Raw genomic sequence first — 21,197 nt, forward strand, 5'->3', positions numbered from 1 at the left:
CAAATTGTTAAATTTCAACGTTAACTATCCGCCTATGAATGCACAAATGTGAAACTAGTAATAAATTCCGTCAGCCTCAGGATCACTGTAAAAGAAAAACATTTTCTTAATTCACTGCTAATTTTTATCTGCTCCTGATTTACGGGTTTGGTTAATTTTTCTTAGCGGAACAATTTTTTAAATGTGCCGCCGCTGCAAATCGTTCGGTCACGGCACAGCCCAGCAACACCAGTGATAGCGATAATTGCTAAAAATGCTGAAAATTCTTTAAAGAAATATTATAGATGACATGGGCAAGCTAATTTACATTAGTAATACACACTTTTGATAAATTATACTGTATTTAGACCACAACAATAATTCAACTTACATTAGTTTGTAATTTCTCCTCTAATGGCAGCTAAATCTAGATACAGACAAATGAAGTCTACCCATTCATAAAATGCTACGTCACAGGTTCCTCTCTCTCAGCTCTCGAGGAAGAAGACAAAGAATGCACACTATGTATTCCTATTTATACGACTCTCAACCGTTATTGTCTCTTTGCAATCTGCGGCTGTATTTTACATTTTTGTTATCACAGATATTGACACATTTCGTAATTACATTATGAGTATAGAAATATTACAATCATAAATACATCGAGAATATTACTACAGAAAATATTACAATAATAACGAATGTCCTTTATACAAAATTAAATAATATTTTTTGTTAAATAATTACAGTATATACAAATTACTTCATAGCGGCGTATATAGTACAATTAAATTTTAGTTTATTAATAGTGTGTGTGTTGCCAGGGAACGTTATAGTACCACAGCTATGCTTAAAATGGAGGTTTTCAAGATTGTGTTGATTACTATATATAAAAATCAAAATTTCAAAAATGTACAATGAAGTAATTGTTATTATTTTTAATTTCTTGAACATGGGTGACATGACTCATTTTTGTGGGCAGCACACATGTTTCTAATGATTTTCTTCTGAAGAATTAGTAGCCTTGTAGTGCTTTTAGAGTTTCCCCAGTAAATTATCCCATACAAAATAACAGATTCAAAATAACTATGGTAGACTGTCTTTCTTGTATCCATATGAGTGACAGCAGATAAAATAAACATTGCAAAAGCTAGGGAATTTAATTTATTTACCAGGAAGTCTATATGGTATTCCAGTTTAAACTTTTATCAAGGTTTAGGCTCAAGAATTTCAAATGACTCACTTCTGTCATCTGTTGATTATTGTGGGCTATTTGAACAGGACATATTGCTGACAATTTAGAGACAAATTGCATTATCTGGGTCTTAGTGACATTGAGCTTTAATCCATTTTTATGGAATCACGATTCCAGTTTCCCCTGAACGTTTTCTATACTACACTCCTGGAAATTGAAATAAGAACACCGTGAATTCATTGTCCCAGGAAGGGGAAACTTTATTGACACATTCCTGGGGTCAGATACATCACATGATCACACTGACAGACCCACAGGCACATAGACACAGGCAACAGAGCATGCACAATGTCGACACTAGTACAGTGTATATCCACCTTTCGCAGCAATGCAGGCTGCTATTCTCCCATGGAGACGATCGTAGAGATTCTTGATGTAGTCCTGTGGAACGGCTTGCCATGCCATTTCCATCTGGCGCCTCAGTTGGACCAGCGTTCGTGCTGGACGTGCAGACCGCGTGAGACGACGCTTCATCCAGTCCCAAACATGCTCAATGGGGGACAGATCCGGAGATCTTGCTGGCCAGGGTAGTTGACTTACACCTTCTAGAGCACGTTGGGTGGCACGGGATACATGCGGACGTGCATTGTCCTGTTGGAACAGCAAGTTCCCTTGCCGGTCTAGGAATGGTAGAACGATGGGTTCGATGACGGTTTGGATGTACCGTGCACTATTCAGTGTCCCCTCGACGATCACCAGTGGTGTACGGCCAGTGTAGGAGATCGCTCCCCACACCATGATGTCGGGTGTTGGCCCTGTGTGCCTCGGTCGTATATAGTCCTGATTGTGGCGCTCTCCTGCACGGCGCCAAACACGCATACGACCATCACTGGCACCAAGGCAGAAGCGACTCTCATCGCTGAAGACGACACGTCTCCATTCATCCCTCCATTCACGCCTGTCGCGACACCACTGAAGGCGAGCTGCACGATGTTGGGGCGTGAGCGGAAGACGGCCTAACGGTGTGCGGGACCGTAGCCCAGCTTCATGGAGACGGTTGCGAATGGTCCTCGCCGATACCTCAGGAGCAACAGTGTCCCTAATTTGCTGGGAAGTGGCGGTGCGGTCCCCTACGGCACTGCGTAGGATCCTACGGTCTTGGCGTGCATCCGTGCGTCGCTGCGGTCTGGTCCCAGGTCGACGGGCACGTGCACCTTCCGCCGACCACTGGCGACAACATCGATGTACTGTGGAGACCTCACGCCCCACGTGTTGAGCAATTAGGCGGTACGTCCACCCGGCCTCCCGCATGCCCACTATACGCCCTCGCTCAAAGTCCGTCAACTGCACATACGGTTCACGTCCACGCTGTCGCGGCATGCTACCAGTGTTAAAGACTGCAATGGAGCTCCGTATGCCACGGCAAACTGGCTGACACTGACGGCGGCGGTCCACAAATGTTGCGCAGCTAGCGCCATTCGACGGCCAACACCGCGGTTCCTGGTGTGTCCGCTGTGCCGTGCGTGTAATCATTGCTTATACAGTCCTCTCGCAGTGTCCGGAGCAAGTATGGTGGGTCTGACACACCGGTGTCAATGTGTTCTTTTTTCCATTTCCAGGAGTGTATCTGGAATCTTTTCTGTTGTATCATTTTCGTATTTAATGGGAAATCATCTACATGCAACAAGAACAGGCAAGGATCCAGTATTGAACCCTGTGGAACTTTTTGGGTAATTGTTTTCCCTTTGGAGTGGTAGTTAACTGAATTTGATGTTAAAATAACTCTTTGTTTCCTTTCTGTCAGATAAGAGATGAACCACTGTATTGCAGTATTTCAATCTCATAGCCCTTCAGTTTGTGATGTAATAATGAGTAGTTCACCAAGTCAAAGGCTTTCATTGAATCACAGAGACTTTTGTACCCTGGTCTAGTGATGTACATATTTTTTCTGTAAATTCTCTGACGGCATTTATGATGCTTTTCCCTCTTTGAAAACTAAACTGATTTTTACAAATAATGTCATTTACTGTAAGGAAATTTTCTAGTTGTTTTGCCATAAGTTTTTCAAATATTTTAGAAGAAACAGGAAGGAGAGAGATAGGCCGATAGTTTCCAATATCTTCTGGTGGTCCCTTTTTAAATAAAGGCTTAATCTCTGCATATTTTAGGACATGTGGGAAAGACCCATGTTCAAAGGACTGTTTTACAATAATAGTCAGTGGGTATGAAATAATATGGCATACTGCCTTTATTACCATGGAAGGTATTCCATCCAATCCAGCTGAATTTCTGTTTTTTAATGATAATATTGTGTCTTCCACATCTTTCTGAGTGATTTTTCTGAACTTTTTAAAAAAATGTTTTGTATGTCATCTCTATGCCTGAAAATCATATTTCCTGATGGGCTGTCACATCTACATCAGATTTTGCTGTAGTGGCAAAGAAATCATTGAAGCAGTTTGAAATTTTAACATGATTTACAATAATGTCACCCTGAAACCTAATTTGAGAAATTTCTTGACTTTTAACATTGACTCCCAACTCTGATTTCACAACAGACCAGAATGCCTTTGTTTTATTTCTTTGTTTGTTTATGAATATACTATTTGCCAGTTTTTTTGCTGCCAGTATCACTTTTCTGAATATAGTCCTATAGCGCTTAACATAAGTTACAAAATTAGGGTTTACATTTACTTTGTACTCATTGTGCAGCTGTCTTTTTCTGGCCCTTGAAATTTTTATGCCTGGTGTTATCTAATTTCGTTTATTCCTTACTCTCTTTTGATAAGATTTTGGAAGAAATGTTTCACTGAATACACCCAAAAACAATTTAGAAATTTATCAAAATTTTTGGTGCTTGAATCACAGTGGTCTAAAGGCCAGCTTATAATACTTAACTTATCACAAAACAACTCTAAATTTTCTTTGCTAAAATTCCTTCTTATATAAGATTCAGATTTTAGTTTCTCTGTTTTGGGAAGCTCTATAAAGAAAGCTGAGTGATCAGATATCCCTAGATATAGGCAAAACTTCCTCGTATCATCAAACTGGTAATTTGTAATAATATTATCTATCCAAGTTGCTGAGTGGAAATTTTCTCTAGAGCACATAGTGAAGTTTAACTTGAAACCAAATTTTTGGATTAAATTGCAAAATTTTTCAATGTCACTGTTTTCAGTTAATGTATTTAGGTTGGAGTCTCCTGCAATCACAATCTTTCTCTTGCTTTCTTTTTTGAGTTTACCTAAGAGATATTGAATTTTTTCTAAGAACAATTTAGTAGCAGAACTCCCAGCAATTCTGTAAATTGATATTATCACAGTATTTAAATCACACAGCTCTACACAACAGCTTTCAAAAATACATTCTTCATTTAGATAACTAAAATCTTCTTTCACTTTAAAGTTTAAGGAGGATTGCAGTAAGATACAGGAGCCACTACGAGATTTGTTTTTTCTACAAAAACTGCTGGCAAGTTTGAAATTACTTATTTTGTTTAGAATGTCTATCCATTCTTTTGTGAGCCAGTGTTCATTTAAACAGATTTTCTTTATGTTTGCCAGTCCAGAAAGTATAACTTGCAGTTCATCAATTTTAGAGTAACCTAGATTTGGATGTTTTCTGCTAAACCATGTGTATGAGGTATGACCACAAAGTAAGTTCCATTTGGTTACATAAAACAAACATGTACAGATACAGAAAAAATATTTAGAAATCTGATAACTACTTTTCCACATAGCTTCCGAAATTTTTTGGCACTTGTCATATTGTGGCACACGTTTTTGTATGCCTTCTTCATTGAAGGTTGCCGCTTGAGTATTCAACCAAGTGGTAACATGTTATTTCAGCTCATCATCATCATTGAAGTGTTGTCCACCAAGGACAGATTTTAGGTGTAAGAAGAGGTTAAAGTCACTAGGAGCAAAGTCCAAGCTGTACGGAGGATGATCAAACGCGTCCCAGTGAAATTCCCATAAGAGCTGTTTGGACACATTCACCATGTGAAGTCGGGCATTATTGTGGAAAAGAAACAACACCTTTTGACAGTAATCCTTGGCGCTTGTTCTGTACTGTGCAGGTCAATTTCTTAATGGTCGCAGTAACCATGTGCATTGATTGTTTGGCCTTGTGGTAAGAAATCAATCAGCAAAATGCCTTTTCTGGCCCAAAAAATGGTGCACATGACTTTTTGAGGTGTCAAGATTTGCTTACGCTTACACTTCATTAGGGATGAAGTGTGCCTCCATTCCATTAATTGCCTTTTTGTTTCAGGGGTGTCATACTATACCCAAGCTTCATCCCCTGTGACTATCTGAGAAAGAAAACCATCACCTTCTTCATTGTAGCATGTCAAAAACTGAAGTGCACTGCACATCTGCTGTTTTTTGTGTTGTTCAGTAAGAATTTTCATTAACAATTTTCATGAATTAGTGATCATGAGATTTGCAAAACTTTCATAGCAAGGGCACTAAGTGTAAACTTACAGTTGTGCTTAATCTTCTGTTCAGTCATGTGAACCAGTTCATCAGTAACCACAAATGGGCATCCACTTCATTCTTCATTGTGGACTTGATCACGTACCATTGAACAATCTGACCCATCTTCTAACCATTGAATCACTCAAAGCATTTCGTCTGTAAACCTCGCAGATTTGCCGATGAATTTCCTTTGGTTTAACTTTCTTTCAATTTATAAAACAAATCACAGATCTGATTTCACACATTTCAGCATTTTCAATTATGGCTGACATTATAAAGAAACACTACAAACCACATGTCAGCAGCAGTGATCCGAAAATGGTGTACATGTCTTTTCTTTGAGTCAGAGTAACTGCCATGTTGCTCCGAACTGCGATTGTTGTGCTGCTGTGGATAGATTGGATAGATATAGAAACTGAACTTACTTTGTGGATGACCCTCGCATTTAGATGCATCAAGATAGAATTTTTCAGTTTGTTTATACTTTGAAGAACCTCACTTGTTCCATTATATTTACAGTTTCCATTTTGGATCACCACATTTGTTTTCTCACCCCTTTTGGAAGTTTTCAGTTTCCCTAGCTTTTAATGATTCTGCGGATGTCTACAATCATTTTGCTGAGACTCATTGAACGTAACATACTCAAGTGTATCCCATCCTTTCCCTGACACTTACCACTTACAAATTTATTTGAGTCTACAAAAATTGCACCCAACTTGTTTAACTGTTCCCTGATTCCACTGTTTATCTTATCTATGTATGTATCACTCACTGACCTTATGTGTAAAATTGCACCAATGAAAATTTTTGAATATGCAAACACACTTTTTGCTGAGAGGATCAAGTTCCATATTTAAGTTATTATTCACTGTTGTTCTGGATGGAATTTGTTCCGTCATGAATGAAGACACCTTTGTATTTGTCCTTTTCTTCATTTCCACTTTCAGTTTCACTTTGTTTTGAATTTAGAATATTTTGAAAGTGTCTGCTGATCTGATGCAATTGGATTCTGGGACAAACATCGATTGCACAGCCTGGAGTTGTAATATTTTTTAGTATGGAGTCACCAACAACAAGAAAGTCTCTTTTTTCAATACTGGAGTTTGTGCTCATGTGTGCATGAGGTGTGCTTGCTTGTGTGTGTGAATGGCCTGGGTTTCTGTTTTACTGATGAAAGGTGTGGCTGAAATCTTATGTAAGTGTCTTTTAATTCTGCCTGTCTGCAACTTAATATGTCTTCTTTACAGTAAGTAGCAATCTGTATTTTTCTACATTGTTAATATTAAGCAGTTAGTCACACAGGATTGTTTACTATTAAATCAAATTGCAGAATTTAATTTCTTGATGGTATATAGGGAAACTGCAGTTTTTAAATAAAAATTATATGTTTCAAAACACAAAGAAGGGCAGTGTAAATTGTCAGGAGTGGCTTACTTCATGTTGGAGACAGATGAATCTCAAATTCAAGAACACAAAAAGACTTTAAATATCTCATGAAAATCTATGTAAACAATTTCAGGAATTGGTTTTCTTTGTGGAATCCACAAATATCCATCCTTTGTATCACTACAATAGAGACTATGGTGATGAAAGTAGATTAACAGCAGACACAATTACATGTAAGCTTTTGCTACACCTTCTCATACCTTTCTCATACTCCATTTGCATCTACATCCATACTCCGCAAGCCACCTGACGGTGTGTGGTGGAGGGTACTTTGACTATCTCTATAGGTTCTCCCTTCTATTCCAGTCTCGTATTGTTCATGGAAAGAATGATTGTTGGTATGCCTCTGTGTGGGCTCTAATCTCTCTGATTTTATCCTCATGGTCTCTTCGTGAGATATACATAGGAGGGAGCAAAATACTGCTTGACTCCTCGGTGAAGGTATGTTCTCGAAACTTGAACAAAAACCCAAACCGAGCTACTGAGCATCTCTCCTGCAAAGTCTTCCACTGGAGTTTAGCTATCATATCCGTAATGCTTTCACTGTTACTAAATGATCCTGTAATGAAGCGCGGTGCTCTCTGTTGGATCTTCTCTATCTCTTCTATCAACCCTATCTGGTATGGATCCCACACTGGTGAGCAATATTCAAGCAGTGGCCGAACAAGTGTACTGTGACCTACTTCCTTTGTTTTCGGATTGCATTTCCTTAGGATTCTTCCAATGAATCTCAGTCTGGCATCTGCTTTACTGACGATCAACTTTATATGATCATTCCATTTTAAATCACTCCTAATGCCTACTCCCGGATAATTTATGAAATTAACTGCTTCTGGTTGCTGACCTGCTATACTGTAGCTAAATGATAAAGGATTTTTCTTTCTATATATTTGCAGCACATTACACTTGTCTACATTGAGATTCAATTGCCATTCCCTGCACCATGTGTTAATTCGTTGCAGATCCTCCTGCATTTCACTACAATTTTCCATTGTTACGACCTCTCGATATACTACAGCATCATCTGCAAAAAGCCTCAGTGAACTTCCGATGTTATCCACAAGGTCATTTATATATATTGTGAATAGCAATGGTCCTATGACACTCCCCTGCAGCACACCTGAAATCACTCTTACTTCGGAAGACTTCTCTCCATTGAGAATGACATGGTGCATTCTGTTATCTAGGAACTCTTCACTCCAATCACACAACTGGTCTGATAGTCCATATGCTCTTACTTTGTTCATTAAACAACTGTGAGGAACTGTATCAAATGCCTTGCAGAAGTCAAGAAATACGGTATCTAGTTGGGAACCCGTGTCTATGGCCCTGTGAGTCTCGTGGACGAATAGCGCTAGCTAGGTTTCGCACGATCGTCTTTTTCGAAACCCATGCTGATTCCTACAGAGTAGATTTCTAGTCTACAGAAAAGTCATTATATCATATGGGATGGGGCAGTAGAGGCTGGTCCCCCATTTGCAGGCATAATTGGATGCAGTTGCAGGCCGCCATCCTCTCACCTATCTGCAGTGTGAAGACACGCAAGATCCACTGTCTATGAATGACTGCCAGAATCCATCGCTCATGGCTACCAAAGGCATGAGCCCGGACAAGTGTCCCTGGTGCATAGCATAACAGCTGAGGCACACAAGATGGGTGAAGAGTCAGCAGCAGCTGTGCACAGTTAGCACTCATGTAGCAACTCTACCAGGATCTTCTCACCATTAGGAGTGGGACTGTAAGAACTAAGGAAACACATGAGTGTCTCTTCAATGGGGACATCCTTGATGCACTTCTCCATCTGTGTTTTAAAGGTCTGTATGAGGCTTCTGCCTCCCCATTGGAGCGCAGGTGTAGGGGCATCCTGATGAGGTGGATGCCACACCGTACACAGAAATCTTGGAAGGTCTGAGAGGTGAACAGTGGCCTGTTATCCATCACCTAGATGCTGGGATGGCCTTCAGCGGAGAGGATTGAAGCAAAGGCATGCACAATAGACTCCATCATTGTGGAGTGGCAGCTGATGAAGTACGGCAACCAGGAGCATGCATGAATGATGAGCAGCCAGAAAATGTCCAAGGAGGGGCTCATGAAATCCAGGTGGACATGTTCTCATGGCTGAGTGGGTGCTGGTGAAGGTGAGTAACATTGCCACAGAGTGGCCTGGTGATCTGCACACTTAGGACATGCAGCAGTTAAGAGTTCAATTTCCTGGTTGACACAAGGCCAGTAGACACAGCAATTATAGCATCTCCATCTGTGACTTTCCCCAGTGGCCATGAAGCAACAGCTGAAGGATAAATAAATAAAAGATGTCCTGCTGCAGGAAAGCTAGAATGAACACCAGTGGCATGGCATGTACTATCATCAACAAGATCACACTATCAGTGGGAATAAGTCTATAGTGCAGAGCAAGATGTCACAGACAGTGTCTGATGCTCAGTCAGGAGGTCATTCTGGCCACCACTGGTGGATATGTTTATGCATCTGGTGGAGAACAGGATCTGTGCTGATAGCATAGCCTCATAATAGGAAAGCCATCCCTGTCCTGCTGAGATTCCTTACTGAGATAAAAGCAAAGAATTTTCTTCCAGTCAAAATCTGAGTTGAGACCTATAGGGAAACATGAGAGAGCGTCTGAGCATCTGCATTGAAGTGCTGACTCATCGGGTGCAAGTGAATTTCATAATGGCAATGACTGAGGAACAGGGTCCACCATTGCAGTATGTGGACTGTTTTGTCTAGTAGGTGCATTGTGAGGCTAAAGAGAGAATAATGGTTTGTGGTCCATGAGAAGGTGAAACTTCACACCATATAGAAACACATGAAATTCATTTTGGAATAATTCTTCTGTGCTGTGTTGAGCATCTTGGAGGTGAATGCTATTAGTTATGATGGGCCAGCATAGCCCCAAACCCAAACCGGGATGCATCAGTAGCCAAGACAAATTGCTTATCTGGCTGAAACATGGCAAGGCATGGGTGTGAATGGAGATTGTCCTTTAGAGTCATTAATGATTGGTCACATGCAGCCAGCCAAACAAATGACACAACATTATTTCATTAACTGATTAAGGGGACATGCAGTGTTAGTGGCTTGCATGATACGTTTATAATAATGAGCTATTTTGCCCAGAAAAGCCTGGAGCTTCTTCAGGTTAGTGGGTTGAGGAAGAGTGTCATTGGCAGTGATGTGGATGTTCATCTGCTGGAGTCCTGATGGGAAGTGATGTGTCTGAGATATTCAGTACAGGGCTGAAATACGTGTGATTTATCTAGATTGCACTTGAGATCTGTGTCCTGTTGAGTCTGAAATACAAGCCAAAGGTTCCACAGATGACATTCAGTGGAGGGGGACCACAATATCATCCAATAGTTGGTACAAGGAACATGTGTGAGTTGTTCCAAGAAACACTGAAAGACAGCTGCTGCACTTGCTACCCCAAAAACCAACTGTTTATGCTTATATGGACCATAGGGGGTCTTAATATCAAGTAACTGTGTGATAAAACAAGCTGGGACTTCTTTATTTCCCCTCTTGTTTTGACATCTTCCTCCTTAAATTCATTTTTTCCTATTTTGACTAATTATCATTAACATACATGAGTATAATCTGCATTTCCATAAAAAGAGAAAGGTTGGCCATCAGTCTCAAAGAATATAGCAACAGCTCTACTTTTGTGCTTAGTTTTGTGTAGGTTATTAATTTCCTTACTTATTTTGACCACTCCTAGTTAATATCTTTTGTTACAGGGTGAAATCACTAATTGTTTCGTGAATCAAATTACATTTTTGACTTATAAACAAATATAAATTCTGTAATAATTATAAACTTTTGGAAGAAGAAGTACTATGATTCTCAAAGTATTTATTTGGCTCTATTTGAAAACATGTTAGCAAACCCAGCCCTTATTTAATTCCAAAATAATTACCAGATTTGTCAAAAGCATTGGTTGTGTAACTATATCTGTTAATTTCATTATTTAAACAAATAATTTGGCCTAACCTTTGTGATAGAAAGAACTGTTAAAAGAGGAGAAATTTTTCGATATATTCAGTTAATTGAATGAATTATGTTTTAATTGTAATTTCTGTAAATTAAACATTGAACAATGTATAGTTTCAGTACATATTATTGTGAGGATATATAAAGGGCTGATTTTTGGTCCCAATACAGTCAGTCCACAGCCAATTTTTGGATGAGGAACCTGAATTGGTTAGGTCAACAACAATGCATCAATTTAAACATGAAATAAGTGTAACACAAATAGACCGTGTGTTAAACCAATGACAGTGTCTGTTCAATAGTGTCACATGTACCATATTATTCTGCAAGAACTGTGTGTTTGTGTTTTTACTGCTCACAGGTGTTCAACAGCAAACTATTGCAGCAGTGTGCTGATGTTTGCCTACAAACTATTAATGAGACTTATCAAAAGTTAACCAATAGAGAACTAGCCATATAACGGTCTACCATTGTTGAGTTGTGAGCAGTGACAGTAAAGAGCTGTGAAAAGCAACTGTGCAACTGTTGCCTACATCATTTATAGTAGTCACTGTTGAATTTACACCTCCATTTTTCAGCCAGTATCAAAATGCAGTACATCGACACTGAGAACCATCAACAAAGAAATAAAGTAGGTGAATGTCACAACTGCTGAGACACCTCATCAAACAGGAGCTGAAAATATGTCTGATATATCCACCTTTGAAAAATACTGCCCTAGTGTTAGTTTTTTGACCCTTTTATCTGGACCTCGGATGGGATACTCGAAGATCACAGCTTGTGCATTGGCTGTCACCTCAAACTATCCACAGAGATGGAGCTCACCAAACAGTTTCTTGATTATCACTCGCAGCATAGACCACTGTCAGAATGAAATAGATCCAATCGCCTTCAAATCTATTACCCTGTTGAGTTCCATCTTTACCTCATTGCAAAGTGCACCAGTGGCACCAGCCTGACCTAAAAAAACTTGAAAGGTTCATCAAGGTCCTGGTACAGCATTTGATTGGAAACCTATTTAACTGAACCAGCTCCTGTGAACCCAAACATCACGAAAACATCAAAGCCAAACAAGTTTCCCATGGAAGTACTATTCATCACAAGAAAGGTTAGGGGGTGGGCCACCACCTTTTATGCCACGTCAGCCATAAATTGTCAAAGAGTGGGGATCTATTGTCTTTTGTAGCTTACAAGACAATGGGTAGTGGGAGACAAAGGTGGTGTACCAAAGTGCAGATTCTTGCGATAATTAATAAGAAATGCTGAGGCATCTGTATCTACTTGCAACTGAAGTGGCTTCCCATTGAGATGCATATTGATGAACAACTTGTTACAAATTGTCACAAGCATGTCACTTGCAGGGATCATGATATTATTTTCCATCTGTCGGTGGCTCGAGGGTGTGGTGCAAGAGGACAGTGTGTGACACATCACCACAATGTGTCCTTTTCTCCAACAGTGATGGCATGAAGATGAATGCTTGGGGCAGTCAGCCAGATCATGTTGGGCAAAACAAGAAGGACATAAAGCAAGGGGCTTGTGGGAATCAGCTCACCATGGACATGTTTGTGCAGTGTGTGCACCATGGACATGCTGCACAGCCACAAATACTGCCTCCAATAATGTGCCTGAACCCAAGTGTCTGCCATGATCCAAGTTGACAATCGCTATGTCTGCCCAGGAATCGAGCTGGTTGTGTGCTGCATGACAAACTTCAGATTGATCAATAGGAAGGACTTCTTCTGACATGGGGTCTTCAAATTGTAGTGTCCATTGGCAGACCTCTTTATCTTCAGCCAGCACAATTATAGCATCCCTGACAATAGTATAAGTGTAAGATGCCTTTTATTGAGGGGTAATTAAAGGGTGCTTTCAGCTGAGACCTTGAAACTCTGAAGTCCAAGTACAATATAAATGATGAGGTTGCTTCCTGCATAGGTAAAACTCCATCAAATGAGAGGGAAATGGGATCCTGAAGTGGGACCAACTTTCTGAATGAGTGGTATACGTGAGTCATAATCCACAACAGGAATGTGCCTTAATGGTATTGACATTCATTACCTTAAAGGCAGTGAAGTGTTGTCTTAAATGTTTCATGTATGCCACCCAATTCTTGACAGACTCATCTTTGGTGGGGAAAGGGGATGGCCTGACAGTTGTTATGACTTTGCAGCAGTGCAGTGAACAGCCTGTCCAAACACCCTGTCCAACATAACTGTTGCAATTTGAAATGGCACTGGCTTTCCAGCTGCTGGTGCAGTAAATTATGAAGCACACCACCTCCAAGGATGCATCAGTTATCATTATTAAATCAATGAGAAACACACATGGAAAGTCCCAACCACCCATGTCATCACTTGTCTAGTAATTCCATGTACACACAAGAACAAGCACGGAGTTTGTTGACTAGTATGCTGAAGTGGCACTGATGGTCAGCAGTGTGCACAGGTCCTAATATGGTGCTGACTTCTGATGTTTAATCATGTTGACACCTGGTGGCCAGCTGCACAGAGCCTTGTGCATATGAGCTAGATAGCAATGGCTCACTTCGGCCCCTTGAAAAATGTTGGGGTAGCCATGGTGGCAGCACTGGTACAAGACAAGTGGTAACTCAGTCGGTTACCACATAATTCTTTTGAAATAATTATCAATGTCAGTGTCGCTGTAGACATAGGTAACATGAACAAGTGCTAAGATAGTCTGGAGTACCTGATACGACAAGAGTTGTCATTGGTGGAGAGTGTGAATGAGTAGGTTACATAGAAGTGTCCATAACACAAATTCATTACTTTATAATAATTAAATATTAAAAATGGATATTTATTGCCATTTTTTGTTTTTAAAGTGCCTAACTAATGTATGAGAGAATTATTAGTAATAAATTAAGAGACAGAATTGCTGGCCATTATGTGTCTTCAGCAGGAAAATTTTAGTACTGGTGATGGATGCAAATAATGGAAGGATGTGCTGAAGAGCATCTCTGGAATTTAGGGTAACTAGAATTGGGTACAGGGATCTATATAGCCCATGTAGTGTTGCAGATACTTAGATCCTTTTAAACATGCCGTATAGAATATGGAGCAACTGGTTACTGTGTATTCCAAAGGTGGGCAGTGCTTCTATGCCCAGTCATGCATTTAGTAAATTTAGAGGTGGTCATTCATCTATAAAATGTTACACTGTGAACATAAGTTGATTGATGAACAACGTGAATGTTATTACAAGCAGCTCTGGCTTTTATATTGTAGTTCACTTGGAGTAGGTGAGAGAGAAAGGGTACATGGAGCAAGTTTTACAGTTGGAATGATAGCATGTGCAAGAACCCTGGAGTAGGAATTATGGTTTGGGAATGTCATTGCTTGACTAAGATGTTACAGAGGCTTGAAGATCAGTGAAAGGCAGCAGTGGGTGGTGTTAGAAGGATGTCAGAGGAAGGCCTCAATTGAGAAAGTTATAACCTTGGTGGAGTAATGTGTTGAAACATTCAAAGCCTAGGTGGTGCAGGGCAACAAGGTGGGTGCTTCTGAATTATTTGAATGTGGGAGCTATATTAGTCATAGTGTGAGAGAAGAATGGTACTCACAAGATTGGTTTGTGAATAAGGTCTGTGGGGTAGTTGCAAGAGAGGAATACCTGGGAAAGGTTGTGGGCACAGGTGTTGAGGGATTTGCTGGTGGAACAGATATGTTTGCTGTGGATTCCTACACTGTAATTGAGAGAGAATTTGATGTGGAAGGTATGGCAGCCATCAAAGTGTAGTATATTGCTTATTGCTTGAGTTATGTGCATTCAGGTTTGAATGTGAGTTTCTATGCATTGAAGATCATCAAGGAAGATAACTTTGGATGTGAAAAAGGACAAGGTAAATTTGATTTGGGATAAGGAGTTCAGCTGTTGCAAGAAGTGGAATAGTTCTTTTTCACCATGAGTCCAGAGCACAAAGATGTCATTGTTGAATATTTACCAAGCCAGAACTCCGTGTTTCAGGACCTTGAGGACTGCCTCTTCCAAGCAGCCCATGAAAAGGTTGCCCTAGGATGGTGCCATCCTGCTTCTCATAGCAGTCCCCTTAATTTATTTGTAGGTCTGGCCCACTAAGGTGAAGTAGTTATGGTAAGGATGAAGTTGGGTAGGCTGACAATAAACAAAGTTATAGGAAGACTTTCAGATGGCTGTTAGGAGAGATTGTGTTTTAGTTCTGAGAGGCCATGTGTAGGTAAGATATTAACATAAGGCAATGTTACATCAGTAGTGACAAGGAGTCCATATGAGATGAGGGAGGGAGTGGATTTGAGACATTCCAAGAAGTGCTCAGTATCTTTCATGCAAATCAACTAGGAATGAGATGTTGCTTGTGAGATATTTTAAGCCAGATACTTTTTTAAGGGTGGGGGGAGGGGGGAGTTGAATTTTGCTTTTTGTAATTTGGGAAGTAAGCATAAGGTGGGTATGTATGGATCAGGAGGGGTGAGCAGTTCTATTGAAGCAGTTTTGAGTCCTTGTGAGGAGCCAAGGAGTTTCTGTAGCTTAGACTGGATGAGAGGAATGGGGTGATAAGGAACCATTTTGTATGTTGTTTTGTCCAGCAACTGACAATAGCCTGTTCCACACACACCTCATGATCAAGCACCACAGTAGTTGTGCCTCTCTCCACAAGGAGGATGTTGATATTGCAGTCTGCTTTCAGGATATGAATATTCAAGTGTCATTTTGAGAGAAGTCTGGGGTAAGTGCTATTTTTCAGGAAGAATTGTGGGCCCATGCTGCAACTGAGGAATTTCTAGAATACTTGGAGTGTATGGTTTTGCGGAATAAGAGGACGATCCCTTTGGGATTTGTGTTAGAACTGTTCTATGCAGGATTTGATGCTAACTCTACTGGTTGTGGCTTGGAACTAGGTGGTGAATTGGTGGTATTTCCAGTTGATGTTATGTGTCGAGTTCTTTGATTAGGGAACCATTAGCAAATGTGTTCACATCCGTATTCATAGAAAAATGCCATTTATTCAGTTATCATGACGGCTATTGGTGTACATGTTTATAGCAGTCTGTACGTGGTTTTTGGTGTAAGAAGTTATGTACTATACAATTCTGACAATAACTATGATTAAGGCATGCTCTTAATCTTTGCAGTCTATTGTTTTTGTTGCACATCTGTGATATGTTTTACATAATTCTTGTGCTTATCAAAGATAATATACTGTCCAATGTCTGATGTGTTACAGAGCCCATTTTTCATTGCACTGAAATTGATAATCCCTTCTGTGGATGACAATGATGAAAACCTTGGATGGATCAAACCAATTCATACATTAAACTGTGTTACATTGCCTGTTTATGGAAGCTATGTTTCTGGCAGTGAGTATAATCTTTTTTACATTTTGTGTTCATGCTTCACAGCCATTGGAACTACAGTCACAGAATACCTTAAAAATTAATCTTTATCTTTGACTGAAATCATAACTGTCCTGTTGAACAGCTTATCCCGTGTTTATCAGTCAGTCATGCTTATTAGGAAAGTTGAAATGTATTAAAATCACTGTATATCCCCAAATTCAAAATGAGGTTTTTTCCTGAAATTTTGTGTCCAGGAGTAGGGGGTCATCTTGCATTCATGGAATATGATGAGTTTTTCTTTTCTTTATGAAATAGAATGTCAAGCGTTCATTAAGCTGTAACTCTACTTTCTGCCATACCTATCACTTTAACCTCAAACATATGCACGTACCTTGAACATTGTTGTATGACAGCAGGAAGTGTTTGTTTTGGCAGTTTTTTTATCAGTTGTTTTTTGATTTCGGAGATCCCGTTTTCAAACTGTGCAGTAAAGTGTGTAATGGTTCATGGTGTGGAACAACATGGTTCAGAATCAAATTTTTCAACAGGATGCAGGCATTACTCTGATGCAGATTTCATTGTTCGGCATGCAGAATCAACAAACAGTTGTGTGGCTTTGAGAAAGTTTGGATGTGGCAGAAAGGCAAAGGAACTGTGAAAAATGTGAAGCTGACTAGAAAATCTTTCAGTGACCTACAAAGTGGAAGTTCCAAAAATACTAAAATGGAAGTAGTGGCATTAAACAATAAACTTACATTATATGAGCTAAATTACTGTTTAATTAAAAATAATAAAATAAACTTTCATTATGTCTCTCTGATGCTATGTACAAGTCTTACCCACAGTAACAGTACACTTGAAGCATGAAACAGCAAACAGCACAACTGCATTAGATTACAGCCAACCACTTACTAGATTGCAAATTATCTTGAACACATCTGCCTCATTGTGAGATTAAGCCACTATTTGACATCATACATTTTTCCTCACTTATCACGCTTTTTATTTTATGTTACTGCTGCTCACTTGGAAATATGACAGCACAACTTAGCACTGGTTTAGCTGAAGCAATAATGAAGGAATTTGTGTGGGCTCACAGTTGTAAAGCAACAATGGAATGGTACAATACAGTGTTACTTGCGATTGGTGCACTTTATACAAAGGTGCACCTGCTTGAGATTAAAGTGTGTGGGACTTATACCAAGTAGGACTAACAGAGGATACTGAACATGTATGGAGTAGGGCAGCACGGTGGTCACAGGTGTGTTTGATCATGGGAGAATGCCACAGAGATACTGAAGAAACTGAGCAGGCAGACCCTTGAAGATAGATGAAAACAATCCCAAGAAAGTTTACTTACAAAGTTTCAAGAACCACCTCACCTTTAAATGATGTCTCCAGGAATATACTACAACCCCCTACGTATTGCTGCTATAGGGATTGTGAGGACAAGATTAGATTAATTGCAGCATGTGTGGAGGCATTTAAACAATTATTCTTCCTGTGGTCCACACATAAATGGAAAGAAAAAAGCTCTAATAACTGTTACAGTGGGACACACTCTCTGCCATGCTTTTCACAGTGGTTTTCAGGGTATAGCTGCAGATGTGGATGTGGATGTAGATATGGATGTTAAAGCATTTAACGAGTTAAGAATAGTGCAATGGTATTAAAGTCTTACTGAAATAAAACTTGCCTGCATAAGAAATTGAAGAATCATCTAAACCAGCCTGGAAAAACTCAACTGACCTAACTTTCTTTATTATTACATATGCCTGAAATGTCAGTATCAGTATTGTGTTAGCCACTCTTTGAAATATTTAGTAAATGTATCATAGTTTGTTTCTTTGTGATAATCTCCTGTCTTCCTTGATTTAAAAAGGAGATGTTCGGGATAAAACATTGCAAGATGTCCTTATGTAGAAGAATAAGTCTGTCTCCCATGCTCGAATTCATGGACATTGTTCCTTTTGTTGTGTTACCTGTCCAGCCCTACTTGATAATGTAATTAGAACTGACCCACAGTTAATCAAAAACAAAAATTTGTCAATGTTCATTTCTCTGGTTTATCCACATACTAAACATTTCCACAAATCTAAATCTTCACTCTATCCATAACTTAGGATCAACAAAATGTCCATTATGTGCAGAATTGTAAACAATGACATACAATAGTAATCAATAATTTTATGAGTTTCAAATATTCCTTTCTGCAAAATCCAACAAGTAACAGCACAGAAAAATATAAATTCCTACTTACCAGAAAGATAACATGTTAAGTTTCAGACAGACATAATTAATAGGCATTTACACATAAACTTTTGGCCACAGCCTTTGTTGGAGAAAGAGAAACACACACTCATTCTCACACAAGCAAGCACACCTCACACACAACTGCCAACTCCTCAGTTTATGCAAGAATGTATTCTTGCCTTAGCTGCCAGAGTTGGTGTCATGTGAGCATGAGCTGTGCTTACATGTGTGAATGAATAGTGTGTGTTTCTTGTTTTCTGATGAAGGCTGTGGCCAAAAGTTTATATCTAAGTGTGCCTGTCCACAACTTAGTGTGTTATCTTTATGGTAAATAGCAATCTATTTTTTCCTACATTGTAAATATTCCCTTCTGTGATAAAAGTCACAAAGATGACTATGTTTCAAATCCTTGACAGATGAATGTGTGTTGGTGACCTGCTTATCCATACCACTTTTTTCTCTCAAGTTTCCACCTCCAAGGATTTTCTAGCTTCCTTTTCTTTCTTTCTCATCATTTCCTTGACAGTCTCCACAATAGTACTTTTGTTTGCATTCAAAACTGCAACAGTTCCTTCAATCACCTTGTTAAGAGAGATAAGAGGGCCACTATTAAGTTTTTCTTTCTCAAAATAGGCACATGACGCATCAAAGAGAAGAATGTTGAACATGTCTGAGATTGTTCAAGATATAACAAACAACAGTAATGGCAAACAAAATATTAACTTCCGTCAAGCTAATAAATGAAAACAAATAATATCACAGCATATAATAAATAAACAAATTATCTAACAGGACAGTAATCTGCTTAAAACTGAAGGATAGAGCATGTTAGTAAAGGTATGTCAACCATTGCTGCAGGTACAGATGTCATTAAATTAGCTGAATGCACGATTCGTACATGAGCCTCACCTTTCTACTTCTTTCATAGCTGTCAATATTAAAGTATTTTTAAACGAAGCACAATTCCAAGAACTAATTTCTTTGTTTACCGGTAATAATACATGATAATCAGCCTTTAGAAATGAAAAGCAATTGTGAGACATGAAACATGAAATAATTTTTGAGAAAATTTCTTCATTAAGATACTGTTCTGGTGTACCAACATAGCAATGCTAATTTATATCTTTTATTTATCTCTTGTTCATCAGTTTTGGTATGTTTTTTAACATTCAGTGTGTTAACTTCCCCTTTGCGCCGGCTGGGGTGGCCGAGCGGTTCTAGACGCTACAGACTGGAACCCCGCGAGTGCTATGGTCGCAGGTTCGAATCCTACCTCGGGCATGGATGTGTGTGATGTCCTTATGTTAGTTAGGTTTATGTAGTTCTAAGTTCTAGGGGACTGATGACCTCAGAAGTTAAGTCCCATAGTGTTCAGTGCCATTTGAACCATTTTCCCCCTTTCCTATTATTATCTGTGAGATTTATTCTTACTTTTTATTTCTTATGCAGTACCAGAGACTGAAATATCACTGTCCAAAAATTAATTCACAGAATAACATGTAAAAATCAGATTGAAGCTAATTTCAGTTTTATTTTGTAGATTGTCGGGGCATTATTGGGTTCTCTGCCTTTTACTGTGATCCCAGTTTTTTGAATATTACACAATTATTCCAAGTAAACTTAGTTACTTGGTATAAGTACCTCTATTTAACTTAGCAGTTCGATGAGGTTGATTTTATAAATTATAGCTACAGTATTTTTTGTTTGTATTATGTCATACAGTAGACATGAAGTCAGACTTAAATTACCTGATTTATTGGATGATAATGTACTATTTTTCATTTCACAGTTGCCAGTAAAGACCTGAGTTTTGGAATTCCTGTGGTACTTCCAGTGACAATAATAGCATCAGCCCTCTCAGCTTATGTTTATTTTACCTCAGAAATTGAAAAGCCACCACCATATTTCAATGTAAGTAAAGAGATGCTATAAAGGCTTTATCATATGTTTCAATAGAAACTGAAAAGAAACATTTAGACAAATACTAGAGACAATATCCATAACTATTGGTACAGTTCACATTATATCATCCTTAAGGTTAACACTGAAGAAAGTTATTAACAGATGGTTCCATTTAAACAGTCAACAAAACATAACAGTCTGGGATATAGTTAATAGAGTATGATGGGAATTAAGAAAGTGGCATACAGCTCTCTCTGAATTGTGACAATGTTGTTGGTTGTGTATTGTGATTGAACTGAATGTCTAATACCACCCAGTCATTATTCCTTCTGCAATGAGCACTGAAATTCTAAAACATTAAAATAATCTGATGTTACCCTCTCACTTTAGTGTTACTCAGCTGATAAGCATGAACTATGTTAATTAAGGCTTCAGGCTTAGACAGGTGAAAGTGTTACTTAGCCTCACACTAAGTTAATGACTAGTGAATTTGGTACAAAAATGGTCATTAGCAATAAACAATTAAGTGTACTGTGTAGCATAAATAGCACCTCTTGGGGACTGAGTAACAAATATAATAAATGTACACGTACCTGTTGTGAT

At 39.0% G+C, this 21,197-nt stretch overlaps 1 protein-coding gene across 1 annotated transcript in view; it reads left to right on the plus strand.

Annotated features, from left to right (window-relative positions):
* LOC126449663 (mitochondrial sodium/calcium exchanger protein-like) overlaps window positions 1–21,197 on the plus strand; it is an 85,458-nt gene that overhangs the window by 19,791 nt on the left and 44,470 nt on the right. Inside the window, exons 2-3 of the mRNA XM_050091022.1 lie at window positions 16,328–16,460; window positions 20,482–20,603. Coding sequence (XP_049946979.1) covers window positions 16,328–16,460; window positions 20,482–20,603 — 255 coding nt within the window. The remainder of the gene's footprint in view (window positions 1–16,327; window positions 16,461–20,481; window positions 20,604–21,197) is intronic.

This window comes from Schistocerca serialis, chromosome 1, assembly GCF_023864345.2.
Source record: "Schistocerca serialis cubense isolate TAMUIC-IGC-003099 chromosome 1, iqSchSeri2.2, whole genome shotgun sequence".
NCBI classification, from domain to species: domain Eukaryota; kingdom Metazoa; phylum Arthropoda; class Insecta; order Orthoptera; family Acrididae; genus Schistocerca; species Schistocerca serialis.